The following is a 17992-nucleotide window of genomic DNA, read 5'->3' as shown; positions in this document are numbered from 1 at the left end:
GCTACGGATGAAATGTTCTCAGGTTGAGAAAACAATGTAGTAAAGTGAGAGAACCCGCTTTCATCTGTGCCATTTGGGGCCGGAGTGCCAACTTTTTCACGCCAAAATTCAAATCGCATGATGTCAATTCATCTTCTTATAGACGGCCATGCAAATTTTAAACTGATCAGACTAAATATTTTTTTGAAATGAGATGTTTCAGGCCATTTTGACTTCATTTAGTTTATTACACACGTTTTTGTTAATCGTGCTGGAGACAAAAAATTAATCAAGATAATTAGACGTTTTCAATTTCACTCAATTTATATTAGTCTTTTTATGCGACAATTTGCTATATCAAATTTCTGTCTGATTGTATTAATTTTTGATCCCGAGAAATTATCAAAAAATTATATATGTCACTATTTTTTTACTTTTATCGGATAGCTCGTGAAACAAAAACAATCAAACTGTGAAAGTTTGGTTCAAAATTACCCAAATGCATGATCGAATTGTCAATAAAAGCTCGAGTAATTTAACCATCAACAGAGCTAGATGTTTCAAAACGAAAAACAATCCTTTGATCGTATGATTTATACAGAGAATGAAAATGAAAAGTACGGAAATCTTTATTTTTGATCAGTTTTAACGTCGTTCTTTTTAATCTGTCTTCTTTTCAATTGACCACAAGCATCCAACAGAATACAATTTTAAATTGTTTTCACAGCTGTGTTTGGCAGACAAAAGTTGTTTTAAAAGTGGATAAAGATAAAAACAGAAAATGCAAATAAGGCTCGTATATTTGTCTCTTTTTCACAATTTTTGTTAAGTTCTTTAGAATTTGATCAACTTAAAACTCCCCGCGAAGAGCACTCTATCGAAATATGAAGCAGTTCTTTTGTGTTTCATTCAATTTTTGAGGAGCAGTTTATGGTGACAGTTATGGAAATTATGATTCAGGTTTTGGTTGCAATTATAGCAGCAGTTTTAGTTATAGACCGTTCGGGCGAGCAATTATGTCCCTCCGAGGGTTTCGAAATGTGCGAATTTGGTATCCCGAAAAACAAAATAACTTTTTCTGACTCCTTCAATGTTAGCTATCTTGGCTTGTCTTTAGCTGAATGTGTTGGCAAAATGGTGACATTTAAATGGAGCGGAGGAATATTTTGCTCCTCGAGTCAATTTTGTGCAGTTGGACTGAAGTTTGGAATAGAAGATGACATCGAAATTCTTGATGAATACAGATTGCATTTACCTGCTCTTGAAACCTGTCAAGTTTTGCTTAATGTGGACAAGCTGACATGCCATAAAGTGAAGGAGTCAATGGAAAAGCAGAACATCATCAAACGTTATTATTTTTTGTTTTAATAAAACTTTACAGCCTAAAACAAGTATTAAAAATTAAGTCCCGGGAAAACAAAAACAATTGGACCATAAATATAAAAGCAAGAACGCGTAGAAATATGAACCGTGTGTTCTAGTCAAAAATTAACAATGATCATAAGATTCAGATAAAAATTACGAAGTATTTGAAATTTTGCGAATTAGTGCAAGTAAATTTGGCAAAAAAGCGTAAATGTTTCGATATAGTTGAACTGTACATTGGTTTAGCTTAGCTTTGAAAAGAAAACTATCGATGGAGCAGTGAATACTCATAGAATATTTAAAAAAACTTTCATTGCATATCATGAAAAATTCGTCAAAAACTATAGAATCTAATCAGAGGCATTCAAAGAAACTAGTAAAGCAATTGACATTAGATTAGATTTGTTAAACTGAACCTTATATTTTTAACATAAGGTAGTATAAACTATTACGCCTTTTAATTCCAGTCAAAACTGAAAATTGATCTAGTCGAAAAATGCAGAAGAAAAATATTGGTGGTTTTCCGTTTGTGCCCCCAGTTACATAACACGTGTCGTTACAAGGTAAATCATTATGTAAAAGTATGGCACGTGCTTCTGGGGTGCAAATAAAATGCAGCCACCTAGCTGGGGGAGCAAACGGAAAAAATCTAATAATGTACGTCATGCTGTTTCTGCAAAATTTGGGTTACAAAAACTACATTACATTCAGTTTTGCTTTCAAACTCTCAGTCGCTTTCCCAAGCACTTACTTTCATTTGATTGATTGCTCTCAAACTAAGTTTGTAACAAATATAAGTGGCAGTTTCGCTTGCCAATGTTCCGTCTGACCTTTTGACCTTTTTAACTTTTCGTCCTCAAAAACAGGATAAACAGCTAAAAAATAAAAACCCGGGGGGGGGGGTTAAACTGCGGGATAAATCTCTGAAAAAAGAAAAACAGGGAGCGCCCAGAGAGCATTTATTTCTCTTGGAGATTTTCACCTCTCTAGTCGTCCAGTATGCGATTCACAGAAACTGTTTCGGAGACGTATACTCATGATGTGAAGGGCGGTACACAGTGGATTGATGAAAGCAACGGTGGGGATGGTCTTCAGCTGCAAGGGGCCACTTCCTTCCGCCTGAACAATGTGCTGGGGTGTGGGGATTTGGGGTGGGGCTGATGTTGGAGAAGCGTGAAGAGGGGAAGGGTGTTGACACCCACCCCCACAACACCCTTCCCCTCTTCACGCTTCTCCAACATCAGCCCCACCCCAAATCCCCACACCCCAGCACATTGTTCAGGCGGAAGGAAGTGGCCCCTTGCAGCTGAAGACCATCCTCACCGTTGCTTTCATCAATCCACTGTGTACCCCAAGCCCCCACCCCCACCGCTGCAATCACCTCACGCCATTCAATAAAGCTAAAGCTAGCCTCACTAAACCGTAACTAGCTACTGATGAATCCAACGGCTTGCCAGTTGTTTGAGAGCAATTTACCGGACTTTACTCGTTTATGTCAATTTATTGTGATGGATGGTTTCAAAACAAGCAATATTCTTACGAAAAATCTTTCAAGAGATATGAATGTTCGACAAAACATGAGATTTGTTATACGGCTTCAAAAAGTGCGCCAGGAACTGAACGAGTCATTCCAATTGCTTGTGCCAAATTCGATCAATGAAAAGGACTTCTTTTTTTAAAAATTGTCTTGAAAAAAATCTTGCTTGATAAGTTGCAGTCATGTCTAAGCATTTTAAAAAAAAATTTACTTCTCAACTTCTGTAAACAAACAGGTTGATAGGCGGAACAAATTAACAAGCAAATGTTGAAGGGACGTTTATGTGGGAAAAAATTTTCAATAGCGTTGAGTTCAGCTGAAATGAAGAAAAACTGTCCGATCGCTACCAGCGTCTAAGTTTGACATCATTTTCGAGCAGTTGCAATATTCGTATGACGTAGATGTTAACGTTTTTTTCTCCGTATATGCAAAGAAAATGTTACATCACTACAGCCAATTCAATCAAATTTATTGTTGTTTATCTTAGTTTTTTCTCTAAATTATTTGTCATGTGATAAAAACAGGATACTCAGTTCAGATTTTGGCTTATGAAAAGAGGAAAAGAACCTGCTCAATCAAAATTTTGAAACGAAGACTCTGCTCCACCAAAATCCCACACTTGACTTCTTCTTGACTAACTTGAACTGTTTGACACGGGACTTAAGCTTGACCAATTTCTCTGCACTTTACTTTTAGGGTGCCAAAATGTACCAAAATGTTGAGGTCAATTTTACTCGATTGAAAATATTTAATTAAAAGAGTTTAATTGAGCTTTTTGTCAAACCATTGATCTGGATAAAGACTTTCGACGGATCTTTATTCCTTAAAATTTTGTTTATTGATTATATGATCATCAATGCTTGAAAGGTAGTCACAGGGCTCGCACATTTGAAATGAATTTGAAGAACTCCTAACCGTTGATAAACTTGTCTATTTAAATGTGAATAAACGGACGCATGAAAAGACTTTTGTTCGCCCAATGGAAAGCTGGAGCAATAAGCTAAGTTTAGCTTGACATTTAAAATGCTTTTTCCCGACCCATGGCTAATGGTCGACTAATTTATCATATTATACCTTACCACAAGAGTTTTTGAGTCTTTTCAAATGTCGCGGTCTAAATCTGGGTGTTAAAGGTCAAATTAAATGAGCTATGCTGTAATGTCTGCAATGAATTGCATAGTATGGTCGGCATGTAGCAGCTGCCTTGATTTGAAACAAGAAAAGTGGCGGCTGCGGTGCAACTGTGTTTATGCGCTTCGGCCTAAGTCTTGCGTACCAAGACAACTTTTCAATAATACTTTATTTCTGGAAGTTGCAACCATGGTAGCAAATCAAGATCTATATATACATCAAAATTTGCGCAATTGGCACACAAGTTCTGGTCAAAAACGGGAAATCCCTGACTATAAATACTAATGAAATAAATGTCAACCACTGACTTCTTCAATTAAATCAAGAAAATTAAAGAGCTTCAGGGGAAATAGGTTGGGGGAATGGAAATCAGGAAACATATTAGGGGGAGGAAAATGTGGATGTGGGGAGAAAATTTATAAATGAACTTGGTTCCTTTACACTCCCGGCAACAAAAGCCAACATTAGAAAAGAAAAGAAAAACACAATAAAACGAAGCACGAAAGTTTTCATTCTGGTTTTGAGTTTTCTGTGTTTGTGTGTGTGTGTGTGTGTGTGTGTGTTTCAGTGAAACTGTTTCAGTGACCCTCAGAAGCAGCACTTGACCATAGTGGGAATAGACAGCTAAGGGTTACTGCTGATCTTTGGACTATTCTTGTAGCCGTCGGATTCCGTCTGAACCTCTGTGTGTTTTCACAATCTTCGCAACAGGCCAGATGCTTCTGGGTGTGAAGAAATCCTTGAGCACCCAGACAATGTCGCCTTCATCCAGTTCATCAATTGATTTTGCCACTTCATTAATTTGTTGAGCCCAGGAATATAATTCTTTAGCAGCCTGCTCCAGTATTGGTCATGTAGCGTGTGCGTCAGCTGGAGTTCCTAGTGGAGAATCACTGGTTGTAGTTCACAAGAGGTGTCAAACAAATGTGAAGTTTGCGAAAGAGAAAGTTATTAGGATTAGGAGTAAGTGGTCCCTCATCTGAGAAGCTACAGCCCACATGAGTTAACGGTCTGGAGTTCAAAATTGCCTCAGCCTCTGTCAAAACTGTCTGGAAAACTGAGAGCATTAATTTACGACTGCCCAGCACTATTAGTAGACTTCTCTTCGCAGTTTGTATGAACTTCTCCCAACCACCCCAAACACCTCCGATGTGTGGTGTCAAATGTGGGTTGAATATCCACTGAATGTTCTGTTGAGCCAATTGCAGTCTGATGTACTCATTGTCTGGCTGATAGTTTGCCTGGAAGTTTAGCCTCATTGGTTGATTGGCTCCAATGAAGTTTTTGTCATTGTTACTCACAATCCAGTTTTTGTCATTGTTACTCACCATGAGAACACAATCGGTTGAGAGGTCATGGCATACTTCTAGGCTAAGAGTTCTGGTGACCAGGTATGTGAACGAGCAGACAAAGTACATCTGAGTGCACTCTCTCTTTTCCTCAATGTAGAAAGCTCCAAACATATCCAATCCTGTATGGACGAAGTGGTACTGCTTGTTTACATCTGGGAATCTGAATTCAGTCGGATCAGCCATTTTGGGTCACAATTTCTCAATTTGTTTGCACTCCCTTGTCTGCAAAAGGAACAGTATTTACCCAGACTTCGCAGCACTTTTCTCAATCCAAACATCAGGAAAGTTTGTTACAGGTGAGCCTTCACATGTTCCACGCACTGATGTTTTGAGCTGTAGGTTAGAGGTGCCTTGTTGAATCTTACTCCTGTCCTCAAGAATTTATCGCCATCTAGAAAATGTGTGAAGGGCATCAGCTTGTTTCCTTTCTCAAGATTGCTTTCCTTCAACAGTGAACAAATTGTTTTTGAGAAAAACTCGTTTTGGGACAAGGTTATGAGGTAGTTCCTTGCCTTGGTCTCATCTGATGCAAAATAGTCAGTTTTGGAGGTCTCAGGTGATTTGTTTTGTTTTTTCGTTTGGAGTTTTGGTTTTGCCGTGAAGCGTCTTACTGCCAGGAGCACCCTTCTAGCAAATTTGAGAAGTCAACTCCAAGATAAAAATTTTTCAATCCCAATTACAGGCGTCTGAAGTTGTGTCGCTTGTGTTGCGCATATTTGGGATCGCTGTCTCCGGCAAAATTCCAGGAATATTGAGGTTTGCACAGTAACTCCATTGGTTCATGAAACAGCTTTGGGGTGTCTGTTGGGGTGAGGCCTCGTGTGCGTGGTCAGCGGGATTCATCTTTCCGGGGATGTATCTCCAATTGTCTAGGTTGGTATTCTCGTGAATTTTGGTTAATCTGTTAGCAATGTGCATCTTTTGTCTCTGTTTGAATTGAATGCATCCAAGTGTGGCAGTGCTGTCTGTCGAAAAGTACTTTGAACTTAAGATAGTTGTCAACTGACTCACACAAAACCCAGCTAGCTCTGCTCCAAGGGTTACCGCTTCCAATTCCATTTATGGAATGCTCAGGTGTTTGATCTGTGCCACTTTTTTTGCTGATGACATATGGGTATGTCGAAGATCCATCAGCGCGGTTGTCTTCACGTAAACTATGGCAGCAATTGCACTCATTGAGGAATCAGTGACAGTGTGAGGTGATGGGTTCCATTGCTGTTGGGAATCAGGCATCTAGAATTAGAATTGAAGTCATGCTGTCGAACTCATCCATCCACTCCTGTAGTTCTTGTTGGTAGCCTTCTTGCACAAGTTGATCCCAGTTTTTTTCCTTCTTTAATGATTTTCTGGAGAATGCATTTAATTCTGATGGCAAACGGTAATATTAGTCCAACTGAATCGAACAGAGAAGCATTCATTGATAGCACCTTTCTTTGAGTAAGATGTCGAAGCCCTGTGTAGAAGAGCTTTGGTTTTGCGAACATCAACTTGTCAGTCTTGTTGTCCCACGTCTGACAACGAAATCTTTATTTTTCCATTTCTGCCTGCTCTTGTTCCAGTGGGTTCTCTATTGTAGTTGGTTTATTGCTTAGTAACTTTGTCAGATTGGACCCTCCTCTGCACTTGGGCGGGCCTCCTCTTCACAAGGGTAGGTCTACATGAAATCATTCACGTAGAACTGCTGCATGATTGACGTGTACGCCTCTGGATGCTCTCGTTTGTGGTCATTTGTACAATTCTGCAGAACAAAGAGCGCACAAGAAGGTGAGCATGTGGCTCCAAAAATGAATTGATTGTATTTGAAGATCGTTTCATTGCCATGCCCCGTCCACAGAAAACAGAGATAGTCCTGTTACTCTTGTTGTATGTCATTCTGCATGAAAATTGCCTTGATGACCGCTGTGATTGCTACTGAGTACTGTCTGAAGCGGAGAAGAAGGCCAATCAGGTTGCAGAGTAGATCCGGCCCTTTCAGCAATGCAACATTGAGTGAGATTCCCTTATAATTTGAAGCAGCATTTGTAACTCTGCGGATTTTGTCTAGTTTCCTTTTGTTGATCATGGGTGACGAAGAAAGAATTAAACAGAGTGTCTGCATTTGGGGTTTGCAGTTGTGATGTAGTTCTTATCCGAAGATTCTATTGATTGTTTCCTCGTAGCAGTCTCTCACGTTTGTGTCCCTCTCCAGCCTGTGTTGCAGAGCGTGCCACTGAATTTTGTTCATGAAGTAGTTGTTAGGAAGTTTGGCGTCTTTCTTCCGAGGAATTCCAATCTGTTATCTGTCACTAATGTCTTTTTTGGTATCGTTGAGAATGGACACAGCTTCTTTGTCATCTGAAGACTGCCCTTTTGTAAGAAAACTGATTGCAGTTCACTCCTTCAATTGTCCAGAAGAGCTAGCGAAGTTCTTCATCTGGATCATCTTGTTGTCCCTTGATATGATTGAAAAGTGCAATTATTGCGTTGTTTGATTGTCCGATCTTCTTCTCTGTGTACTTCTGAGGAATGGGCTCTGTCATTGTCCAACCAAGTAGAGTGTTGACACCATGGGGTGCCAGAGGGTCCCGTTGAGAACTGTCTGGGAACTGTGCTGTGAATGCATCTGCTCCAATCAGTATTTCTATCTGGTTGTCCCTGATTGTTGGAAATCTTAGTTTTGGAGGTGAGAATGGTCTCTGCAGATCTCATTCAACATATCAACTTGAACTAATGGCATCCAAAACTACTCCCTTGCTGTTGCGTACTCAAGGATTCTGATAAGAAGACAACTGCTGTACAAGACTCCTATGCCAATCATAACATCTGCTGTTCTAACTGAGTGTTCACCATGAAGTGAAGCTAGTTGTAGGGTTATATCTTTGAGTTATTGAATTAGAAGTGCGTCGTCATTTTTTTGTGTTATTTGTGTGTTGTCACTGCCACTGTCCAGCAGTGCCTAAAGTGAAGCTAGTGGTATAGGGTTATATCTTTGAGTTGTCGAACTAGAAGTGCATCGTCAATCTTTAGTGTTATTTGTGGGTTGTCACTGCCACAGTCAAGCAGTGCGTAGGTCGCAATGCAGAAATCTCTGTTGAAAAGTATTACTGATATCGCCTGCAACTGTCTATTCGGTCTGGTCAAAGAAATTTCCTGTTGGTTCCTGCAGGTGTAGTTTTGTTGTGGAGTATTTGCCTGCTGTTGGGTCACAGTGCGCTGAGTGTTTTTTTGCTGTCTGTTGTTGTTGTTCTGCTTGTTCATTGGCTGAGGATGAAAACTTTTTTATTCCAGTTGACCCTGTGTAAAATGGTGCTGTTAGATCTACCTTGTCTGTTTTGGATTACATTTGTTGGTTGTGGTTTGAGCTCGTGTGCTTCCTGTGGTTTTTCATTATTAAAGTTACGTCCATAGTTTGACTGGTTTTGCTTCGTTTGGTTTTTGACGATAATATTTTGTGAGATTTGATTTCAGTTCCCACTTGGTTGTGCAATTTGTTGCTGCCTTGCATCTGTGCTATGGAGGGTTGTGATGGAAGCCATTGCATTTGTCTATGAGGCCCCTTGTTTTCGATTGGCGGAGACCCTTTTCGTGAGCTCTTAGAGAACTAGGGCAGAGACTGAACCTCCTCACACAATCTTGTCGGTCATACACTGACGTTTCCAAGGAATTGGGACATCGACCGAGGTTTTGGGTTTGTGAGCAAAATTGACATGACACAATCGTTGGGCCACTTCCAGAAGAATTGTTTCTTGTGGTTCTCTGGTTCCGTTGAGAAGAGGCTCCTCACACGCCTCTGCATAGAAGTCTATCCAATCAGCAAAGTGGGCAGAGTAGGGTTAGGTTGCTAGGTTGCAGCTGGGCTTGGTTTCTGAAATTGCTTGGAAATTGTGAACCCTGAATGTCTGTACCGGTCTCCTCGAGAAAAATGGGAAACTCAAAAAAGTGTTTGGATCGTCCGATCTGGATTATGGCCACTTCTCCAATTGATCCAAGTATGAAGAGAAAATATGCTGTGGTTTACAAACTTTCTGGTCAGTTCAGCGATGCCTTCATGGTAGTAGTTCTCATTGTAAGAGTATCAACTTATGGAATCTTTTGCTTTATGAGTTACAGAGTTTTGAAGGTAGGTCACTTTTAGGCGTCTGAAAGGCAATTGTTGTTCAGAATAGTTAATTTGAAGGAACTGAACTACTGATGCCAGTTCAAAGTATCACCTGTTAAATTATCCATTGATATCTTAGGCAAACTCATTGTGTTCTGTATTATCAGTGCTTGGTGTTGCGTCCAGTCTGGTGGATTACTCGGTAAAAACGGGAAGTTTTGCATAGGTTGTTGTTTTAGCCGTTGGGATAATGTCCAACATGTCTGGTACAATTCTTCAGTGGTTCTTCATTGTTTTGCGGTGTGTACCTATGGGTCATGGTCGGACCAGCTTGGCTCTTCTTGTGAAAAAAAACTGGTTGTTGGAACGGCCCTAATTTGTTATCCTCACTCTCATATCGGCTTAGTCCTCAAACATGTTTCTGTTCTCTCGATCGACTTGAGTTTTTCCACCCTTTATCTGATCTTAGTGCCCCTTTGAGAAATTCCCGGCTCCTTTCTCTCTCTTCAATGTTCCAAACAAGTTGAGAAGTATCAGCGTCTTCTTATTCGGACGAGACAGCGGTGTTAGATTCCTGATTATTAAGGCCTGCAAACTGATGATTAATTGCTCTATTTTGTAAAGTGTACTGTTTTCTCAGCAGATTAGGTGAAGGCGCTGCTGATGTGTCCAAAATAGATTCAGTGTCATTTGCATCCGTTCTGTGTGTTTTTGCTCTCTGTTTTTATTTCAGCATGGCTATGTTTTTTTTCGGCAGCTTCATTTGAAGGTGTTGTCAGTTCTTCACCTCACTTTTTGGCTGTAGCTTCATGAGTTCAATGCGATTTTTTTATAACTGCTCTTTCTGAGACCTCCAGAGTTCCAAAGTTTCACTTAGTATGCTTAGAAATTCGTTACTAATGTTTTGTTTGTTTCAAGAAGTCGTTTACCGCAATTCCACTCTATCACCCTCAGCGTAAGTTGTTGCTTGAGGCTGATCTTTGCTGTTGATGTTTTGGACTGGTTTGTTATGTTGATTGTGTTAGAAGACAATGTTTACTTGCGAAAGCCTGTTCTAGATTTGGTTATGTTAAACCTATTATTTAAATGGAGCTGCTGCTTATTGTGTTTAGCTAATGCTTTCGTTTGTATGATTTTCTTCTATGTTTGTTTGTTGCTATCACTAATCAGTGACGTTTGATATAGATGTGATGCTTCATTAAACAGATTTTTGGAGAGAGTTAAACCCTTTCAATAATCAGTGAAATTCGTATAAATTTAGATAAATGTGATAATTGTCCGGTTGCCTATTTGTTTTTCGAGCGCAACAGAAAGAACCCTAACCTGTGGTGGCTAACTTCTGATTAATGTGTGAGTCTACTGACAATGACTGGTGGTAGGATAATTTCCCGTTCCTATAAACCTTAATGTAGCAAGGGCATACCAGCCATTGCAACTAATCCTAAGCAATGTGTGTGTGATAGTGGTGCTTTAATTTTCACCTAAAGGAGGACTTACTCCTTTCAAAACTAATGCGGAAACGAACGATAATATATTGATCCAACGATACCCTGACGCCTATTAAAATCCATCCTTCGAAATGAGACATTCAAATCACAATGTAAAGCTAACTCATCTGTCGTGACGAGGCATCCCACGCTAACATCCTTCTCAGGAGAACTCTCATCTCAGTCTCACTTCTAGTGACAGATTGAAAATAAGTCGGATCTTTTCTGATTGTGATGTTTTCGAAAGAAATTATCTGAAATTATCAAAACCAGAGCTTAAAATGTGCCAAGTGTCAAATTTCTAAGTTTCCCAAATACAAAATCAAAAATTCACCAGTCTGAGTGGAGCAAGTTTCAAAGGTCCATTTTTGACCCTAGGATACGCCAGAAAATTTTATGCTCTTCCGTCGAAGTCTTGCATACCGAGATAACTTTCAAGAATATTTGTATTTCTTAAAGTCGCAACCATGGTAGCAAATCAAGCTCTATATATACATCAATATTCTTGCCATTGGCACACAAGTTATGGTCAAAAAACGGGAATTCACTTACTATAAATAATATTGAAAGTAAATGTCAACCACTTCTGACTTCTTCAATTAAATCAAGAAAAATAAAAGGCTTCAATGAAAATAGGTTGAGGGAATGGAAATCAGGAAAGGAAAGAATTTTGGAGGACGGAAATGTATGTGAGGGAGAGGAAAATTTGGGTGGGGGGAGAGAAATTATAACGGAACTTGTTTCCTTTAAAAACTGTATGCAATAATTTGGCCGGCCTGGGCAATTGATGGTTGCAGGTTTGTTGCGCTGGGTCCAAACTTACCTTTTATCTGATCGTGACGCAACAAGCTTACAAATATCAATTTCTGCCTGAGGTAGCAGGCCAAGAAAACTCATTTAGAGCAATAGGTGGATCTAAGTAACCTCACTTTGATTTGACATGGTTTGACATTCACAAGTCATGAAAATTTGCAAATAACACCAAACCGTTTTTTTTTTCTTTTCACTTTATGGGACATTTTCACTTTATTTGACTTTAAACACTGGGACACTAAACACTTTCTTTGATCAGGACCTCAAGCATGCATATGTTACACTCAATATTTCTATTGAGATCGTCCGCTTCTGATCTGAATTTAATTAATAACTTGAATACCAAAGAGACGCGCTATCTTTCAGTGATAAAATCTACTGCATAAAAGAAATATGAAAGATATCTGCTCTAGGTGGTGTGAACTGTTTGTCTGGTGGTGAAGAGTACTGCACTGACAACTTTTTGTCCCATTGTGAAGAACTTTCAGACACTGGAATTGTGTGCAACGGATGCCTCGAGGGAACTGAGCCAAGATATACAGGAAATGCGGCACAATGCAAAGGTCTGGTAAATTTGTTTTATAATTTGTTTTTTAAAGAATAACTAAATGTCAGTTTCTAAAACTCTTGTTATTAAAAGTTTATTGTTATCATCATCATCATCAGTTCAGTTCAGTTCAGATTGATAACCGAATCATTATCGATATCGATGCTGTTTATAAACTCTTTTTTATTTTTGATTTTAATTGTACTTGACCAGAAGAAAAATTTGTGCTGATAACTTTTTTCGAATAACGTACATTTCGCAAAAAGTGTAACTCTATTTTTGCCGTTTTGCTTTTGTGCTAGTTAATATGTATGAGATGAAAATAATTAAAATAATCAGTGACAAAACTTCTACGAGGCTATCAGAAATATCACTAACTATCACCAAGCTCACAAAAATCTTCAAGTTTTCTTTTTTAAAAAAACTTCTTCTTGTTGAAAAATAAAAATTATTGAAAGTTTGTTGTTCGTGATAACTTCTGTTAAAATTTGGAAAGAAAGAAAAACGATAGCATAAATTTGCAAAATTTTAATTAAAATTTTGCCAGCTTTTAGAATACAGTCCTTGGATAAAACTTTTTCTCCGAGGAGTGTATCGCAAGACAAAATTTTCTAACGGCTTCATCGACAGCTCTTTAAAGTCATAAGAATTTAAGTAATTGAGAAGTTTACAAAAGTTTAGGTAAAATGAATGTAACAATTTAAGTTACCTTACACAACAGAAATTAAAATCCTCACAACAGAAAACTCCTAAAGGAAAACTAAATTTCGATATCACAATGAAAAATAAGTGAAATTAAATTTCAGCTTTCATTGTGTTTTTTTTCTAGCAATTACAATTATGATCTGTTTATGAATTTGTTTCTGAAATTCAGAGGACACTATAAGTTTATCAATAATTGTTCCGACCCCTCTTGACGGGGAGGAACTATATACTCAAATGGTTTTTTTTGTTCAGACAATTTTCGCCTATCGATATATTCATCGCAGAGAGTTGTGAGTGGTATCATTAGAAAGCTCTTCCAGCCTGGAATATAGAATTAAGAAGATTTATTTTCGATTTTTTACAGGGAGTTATCGAGGTTTAAGCTTCTGAGAACAACAGAATGAATTCCGGTGTTTTTATTCACATTTTCCGGAATTTTCGTCTAAAATTTTATCAATTTTGCTAAAAATTTGTTAAAATTTTGGAAAATAGTGTTGTTGATTTTTTTCAAAGAAACAAAATATTCTCGTCTCTCTTGATTTAAATTTTTCGTTAAAATTTTTGCTAAATATTTCAAAATTCAGCCTTTTTCATCAAAAACAGCACGAAATAAGCTTACTTAGTTCGCTAAATTTGCACGTAGCACACCCCCAAACACCAATTTTGCAATCTTTGTGGACTCAAAAAGGGGGCTATTCCTAATTCAACTTCTGTTGAGTGAGCTCTGTAATCAAAACTTTGCTGTTTTTTGCTAACTATACTCGCTGATTATCAAAAACGCAGCTTTTATTTCTAATTTCTTAACTACCTATTATCTTTATCAATAGAATTTATAAAATTACCTTTTTTTAATGGAAGAACAACATTAGCAGTCTAGTTTTGGACCAATCTTGGACTGCTACAACCAAAAAGTATTCAGATTATAATCAGTCGGTCTTCTTTTTTAAAAGAATGATCATTTTAATATTAATAAAAGAACAGAAGGTTTCAAATTAAAGCTGATAGGTCCAATTGGTTTCCTAAGCAGCTCCAATTCAATGCATCTAGTTTGTTACTCGAAAGCTTATGGTCGTTTTGACTTTAAATTATTTCATTTTTAAATAAATAATGGCTTATTAAATTTTGCCTCTATTTCTGCCTTAATTTGGTCATCTTGTAGCTTAATCTGAGCTAAAAAGAATGCTTCTCTTTTCCATTGATTGAAAATTAAATTTTTATTGCGGTTTTACGCCATAGGTTATTGTTTTCTGGCTTCAATACTACTATATTTCACATTTTTTTAGATATTTTCCCATTTTTCACGTTTTCTAGTTTTGACACACTATCACATTATTGACACTTCAGATATCACATTATTGGCGTTGAGAATAAAAAACAATTGAATATATTAAAATCTTAAATATATCAATTTTGGTTTTAACGGCTTCGAGATTACTTTCTTGAAAACTTTAGTTGAATTTTTTTAAATTTGTCTTCAATTGTCGTTTTTACTTTGTCTCTTTACTCGTATGAAAATTCCTTTATAATGACAGGTTTCATTAGCTTTTCATGAAAAAATAGATGAGCCGATGTTCTCATGTCAGTAGATAGCTGATGTCTTTCAAGACTTTGAAAACAATTGTTTTCGAAACTTAAAAAAACTATTTTTTTAACTTCAAAATTTTGTTCTTTTATTGTCTATTTGTTACCTAGTCTCGTTATTTACAGGTCAAATATGACATTATTGATGTCAAAGGAGGATGTCAAAAGGGGTTGTTTTCACAAAATTTAATCTTTTTACAGAGTTCGTAATGACTTTACTGGCTTCGACAAGAGTTTTTTCACGAAAAAAAAAACAATTAATTATTGAATTTTATCATTTTTGACGTTCTATCTTTAGACGTAAAACACATTCTGGAGTTTTGTAGGTCTCGCGGGTTTCCTTTTGACGAAAAAACTATATTATTTCATTTTGTAATTAATTGCTTTCACGACTTAGGAATTAATTTTGTTTCGAAAAAAACAAACAAAAGCATTACTTAATTTGCCTTTTTTTTTAATTTGTTGTCTACCTAGTCTCATTTTGGAGAGCTCACATTTTGCATTATTGCTATCAAACATATTTCGTGGGCTAAAATATAGCTTTACGGCATCAACAGCGTTTTCTGGCAAGTTTTAATTGAATTTTTGTTTGTTAAATTTTTGTTTTTGTACCGCATAATAAGTTGAAAAAGGACAGGTCTTTATCCCGTTCTATAAAAAACCTGGTAATCGTAAATATGTGGGATAATTTTATTGAATTTTGATGGTTTTCATTACTTTGAAAATAGTGGTTTTTAAAAAAATTACGCGAATTTTTTAATTATACTGCTTTTCTTCGTTTTGTCTAATTGTTACCAAGACTTATTATGGCCTGGTCCCATATCTTGTTTGGTGAATTGTAAGTTGTTTTATTTAGTATTAGTTTCATCTGACGTCATGTTGAATTTTTATTAAGTTTTGTTTTTTAAAATGGACATAAAATTTTTAATGTAATTAATGTTTGTTGTTGTTGTTTGATTTTGCTGTTCGTCTAAACTCGCTTTCTTAATATTGGCAAATCTTATCAATCTAATGCATCATTTTTTACTCCACTGAATTGTTTGCTTTGGAGGCTATTATTCGTTCATACACTATGGTTCCGAAAAATACTTGAATTTTTGGGGATTTTTTACCTGTTCCTCATTTGGTAGACAATAATGTCAAATGCGTATGAGTGGGGTCGGAACTTTATGTGCGATTGCACATTACCGAGCCTCCTTGTTTGAGCTTTATAAACAAACCAAATTTATTTAAGTACCATAGTAGAGGGTTCATGAAGTTTTCGTAGACTAACCTTGCACAGCTTGTTTTTCATTTAAAATTTTAGATAATTTTTTGTAAATGTTTTCAGAATTTCTCCGGCATCAGTAAAAAAAAAGGCCACAAAAATGAGTAGTTTTAATGAGAACAGCACATGTAAATTTTTTTTCTACTACAGGCAAACTGCAATGTGATAAGGCTTTGAAAGAATTTTATGTAAGCTGCAAGAGAAAAAAAATTGTGAGCAAATACAAAAAAAGAAGATAAACTCTTCTTAGAGAGCAAATTTGAGTTTATTTTCTTCAATTTGCCTAAATATAAGTTAATTCGACATGAAAAATATTTTGGCAGTCTTGTTAAAGTTGTAACAAGATACTGATTTTGTTCTCAGAGATAGTGCGTAACATTTGTTTGACTGTCGGTTGGAGCTGAAGAATACTTACACTTTGTTTTCGTTGGGTACGTTGAAGCCTTTTATCTTTTTTCCATCCGAAAGGTTTCAGCATGCTTGTTAACAGTTTTTGTCAAATTCATGAAAAATGTATGTAGCTGTGGCTTTATCGCAAGTTTTCTGCACAACAGTGTTTTTTAAGTGAAAATTGTGTCTCGACAGCTGAGAATGTCATTTCTTCAGCCTATTCATTTTTATGTTATATCTCCTCAAGATTTTTCGATTTTTTAAAATTTTAAATACTGCTGACTAAGTTCTGATGCCCTGTTTTCAAGTGTTTTTTTTTGCAAAACAAGAAATGTTGTATTTTTAGCTTTATTTGTCTCCTACAGTCGATGGGTGTTATATTAAATGATGGGCATGATAAGCGACGGGGAATTTTTTCTATTTATTTCACTTTAAAAAAGTAATTTTTGAACTTGAACTCGGGCGGCGCTTTTAATTATTAGTAATACTTCTTGATTTAGACGAAAAAAATTAACACAGTGTTTCTGCAGCACTTCTCCATCTTTGAATTATTCAAACCAATTTTGGTTTTGAATCTGACGGGATCGTGATATTTTAATATAAAAAACTGATATCGTTGGATCTTCGTTTTCATCAGAGTTTTCCAGGTTTTGTTATCTTTTAATTATGCATTCACTCTGACTCTGAATGTTCAGATAATAACGCAATTGCAAGTTGAGAACAGACCCATTTTTGAAAGAAAATGATTCTTTAAAGTTGTGTAGAAAAGTTTCAGCTCTGTTGGAAACCCTTCTTACTTAACATTTTGCAGTTGGTCTGCTGTTTATATCCTTTATCAGCTCAATCTTTTATTTAAGCTGCTAGAAAAATTTCACAAATTGTTTTTATTTCGAAATTATCATTGTTTTAGAAAGTTAATCAGGTATAAATTAAAATTTAAAGTATTGATTGTGAAATTGTCACAATCAACTCAAGTGAAGATATTTTTTCAACATGTGATTATGTTTTAGAAAATGAACAGACAGTTGCCAATAGAAATTCTCTGCAACAAATTATTAATTTTCTCTACCTGGTGGACAACACATACGATTGGAATTTAAAGGAAAATTTGTATTTCCTACTAAGTACGGCTTTACAGCTCTCAGAGCAACTTATTCCTGATAACGAATCCCTCATTCAGTTGACTTCTGACATGGATGAACAAATTAGACCACCCGATTGGTGGAAAAGTGTTGAGTTCCACTTCCACTACGAAGCGGAGGGGGAGGAGCTAGAGAGTGAGACTGAAGTGTCTCAATGTTCAGGACCTCCTAGTCCCCTGACTGCTAAAGTGAATGTTTACACAGGGCAGTATGTTGATCATACCGATAACCGAGATGGGTGGTGTGTATTAAGGTGGGCAGTAGTGGCACCATTGCAAGCTGCGCAATGGTTTCTCGATGAGGTAATTTGCTTTGTTTGTCACATTAGTTTTTTTACAACAACAAATTTACTGCTATTATTACTAATAGCCGCAAACTGATAGCTTGGTTTTTTACAATTCTAAGAATTTTAATTGTTTAATTGTATTGAGGCGCTGTCTTTTTTCCCAAGATCTGTTCACAAATTTTCATGATTTTTGAAGTCAAGTTGGAGTTCAGATTTTGGTAACGTCGAAACAGGAAGTGGACAAAAATGCGAGTGGTTTTGTGGCATAAAATTATTCACTCGAGTTTTAAAGGAGAGTGAGAAAAAGGTGTTCGAACGAAAGATCCCTCTAT

The 17992-nt window shown here is 36.7% G+C and overlaps 1 protein-coding gene across 1 annotated transcript in view; it reads left to right on the top strand.

Annotated features, from left to right (window-relative positions):
- The first annotated feature begins 525 nt into the window (after window positions 1–525).
- Window positions 526–17992, top strand: part of LOC142340335 (uncharacterized) — a 46944-nt gene continuing 29477 nt past the window's right edge. The window contains exons 1-3 of the mRNA XM_075390910.1: window positions 526–1327; window positions 12156–12305; window positions 17243–17676. Of these exons, the coding sequence (XP_075247025.1) occupies window positions 910–1327; window positions 12156–12305; window positions 17243–17676 (1002 nt within the window). The 5' untranslated portion in view covers window positions 526–909. The remainder of the gene's footprint in view (window positions 1328–12155; window positions 12306–17242; window positions 17677–17992) is intronic.

The sequence above is a fragment of the Convolutriloba macropyga genome, chromosome 5, assembly GCF_964194025.1.
Source record: "Convolutriloba macropyga chromosome 5, txConMacr16.3, whole genome shotgun sequence".
Lineage (NCBI taxonomy): Eukaryota > Metazoa > Xenacoelomorpha > Acoela > Convolutidae > Convolutriloba > Convolutriloba macropyga.
Note: the sequence above shows the minus strand (reverse complement) of the source record. Positions and strands in the feature narration are given on the sequence as shown.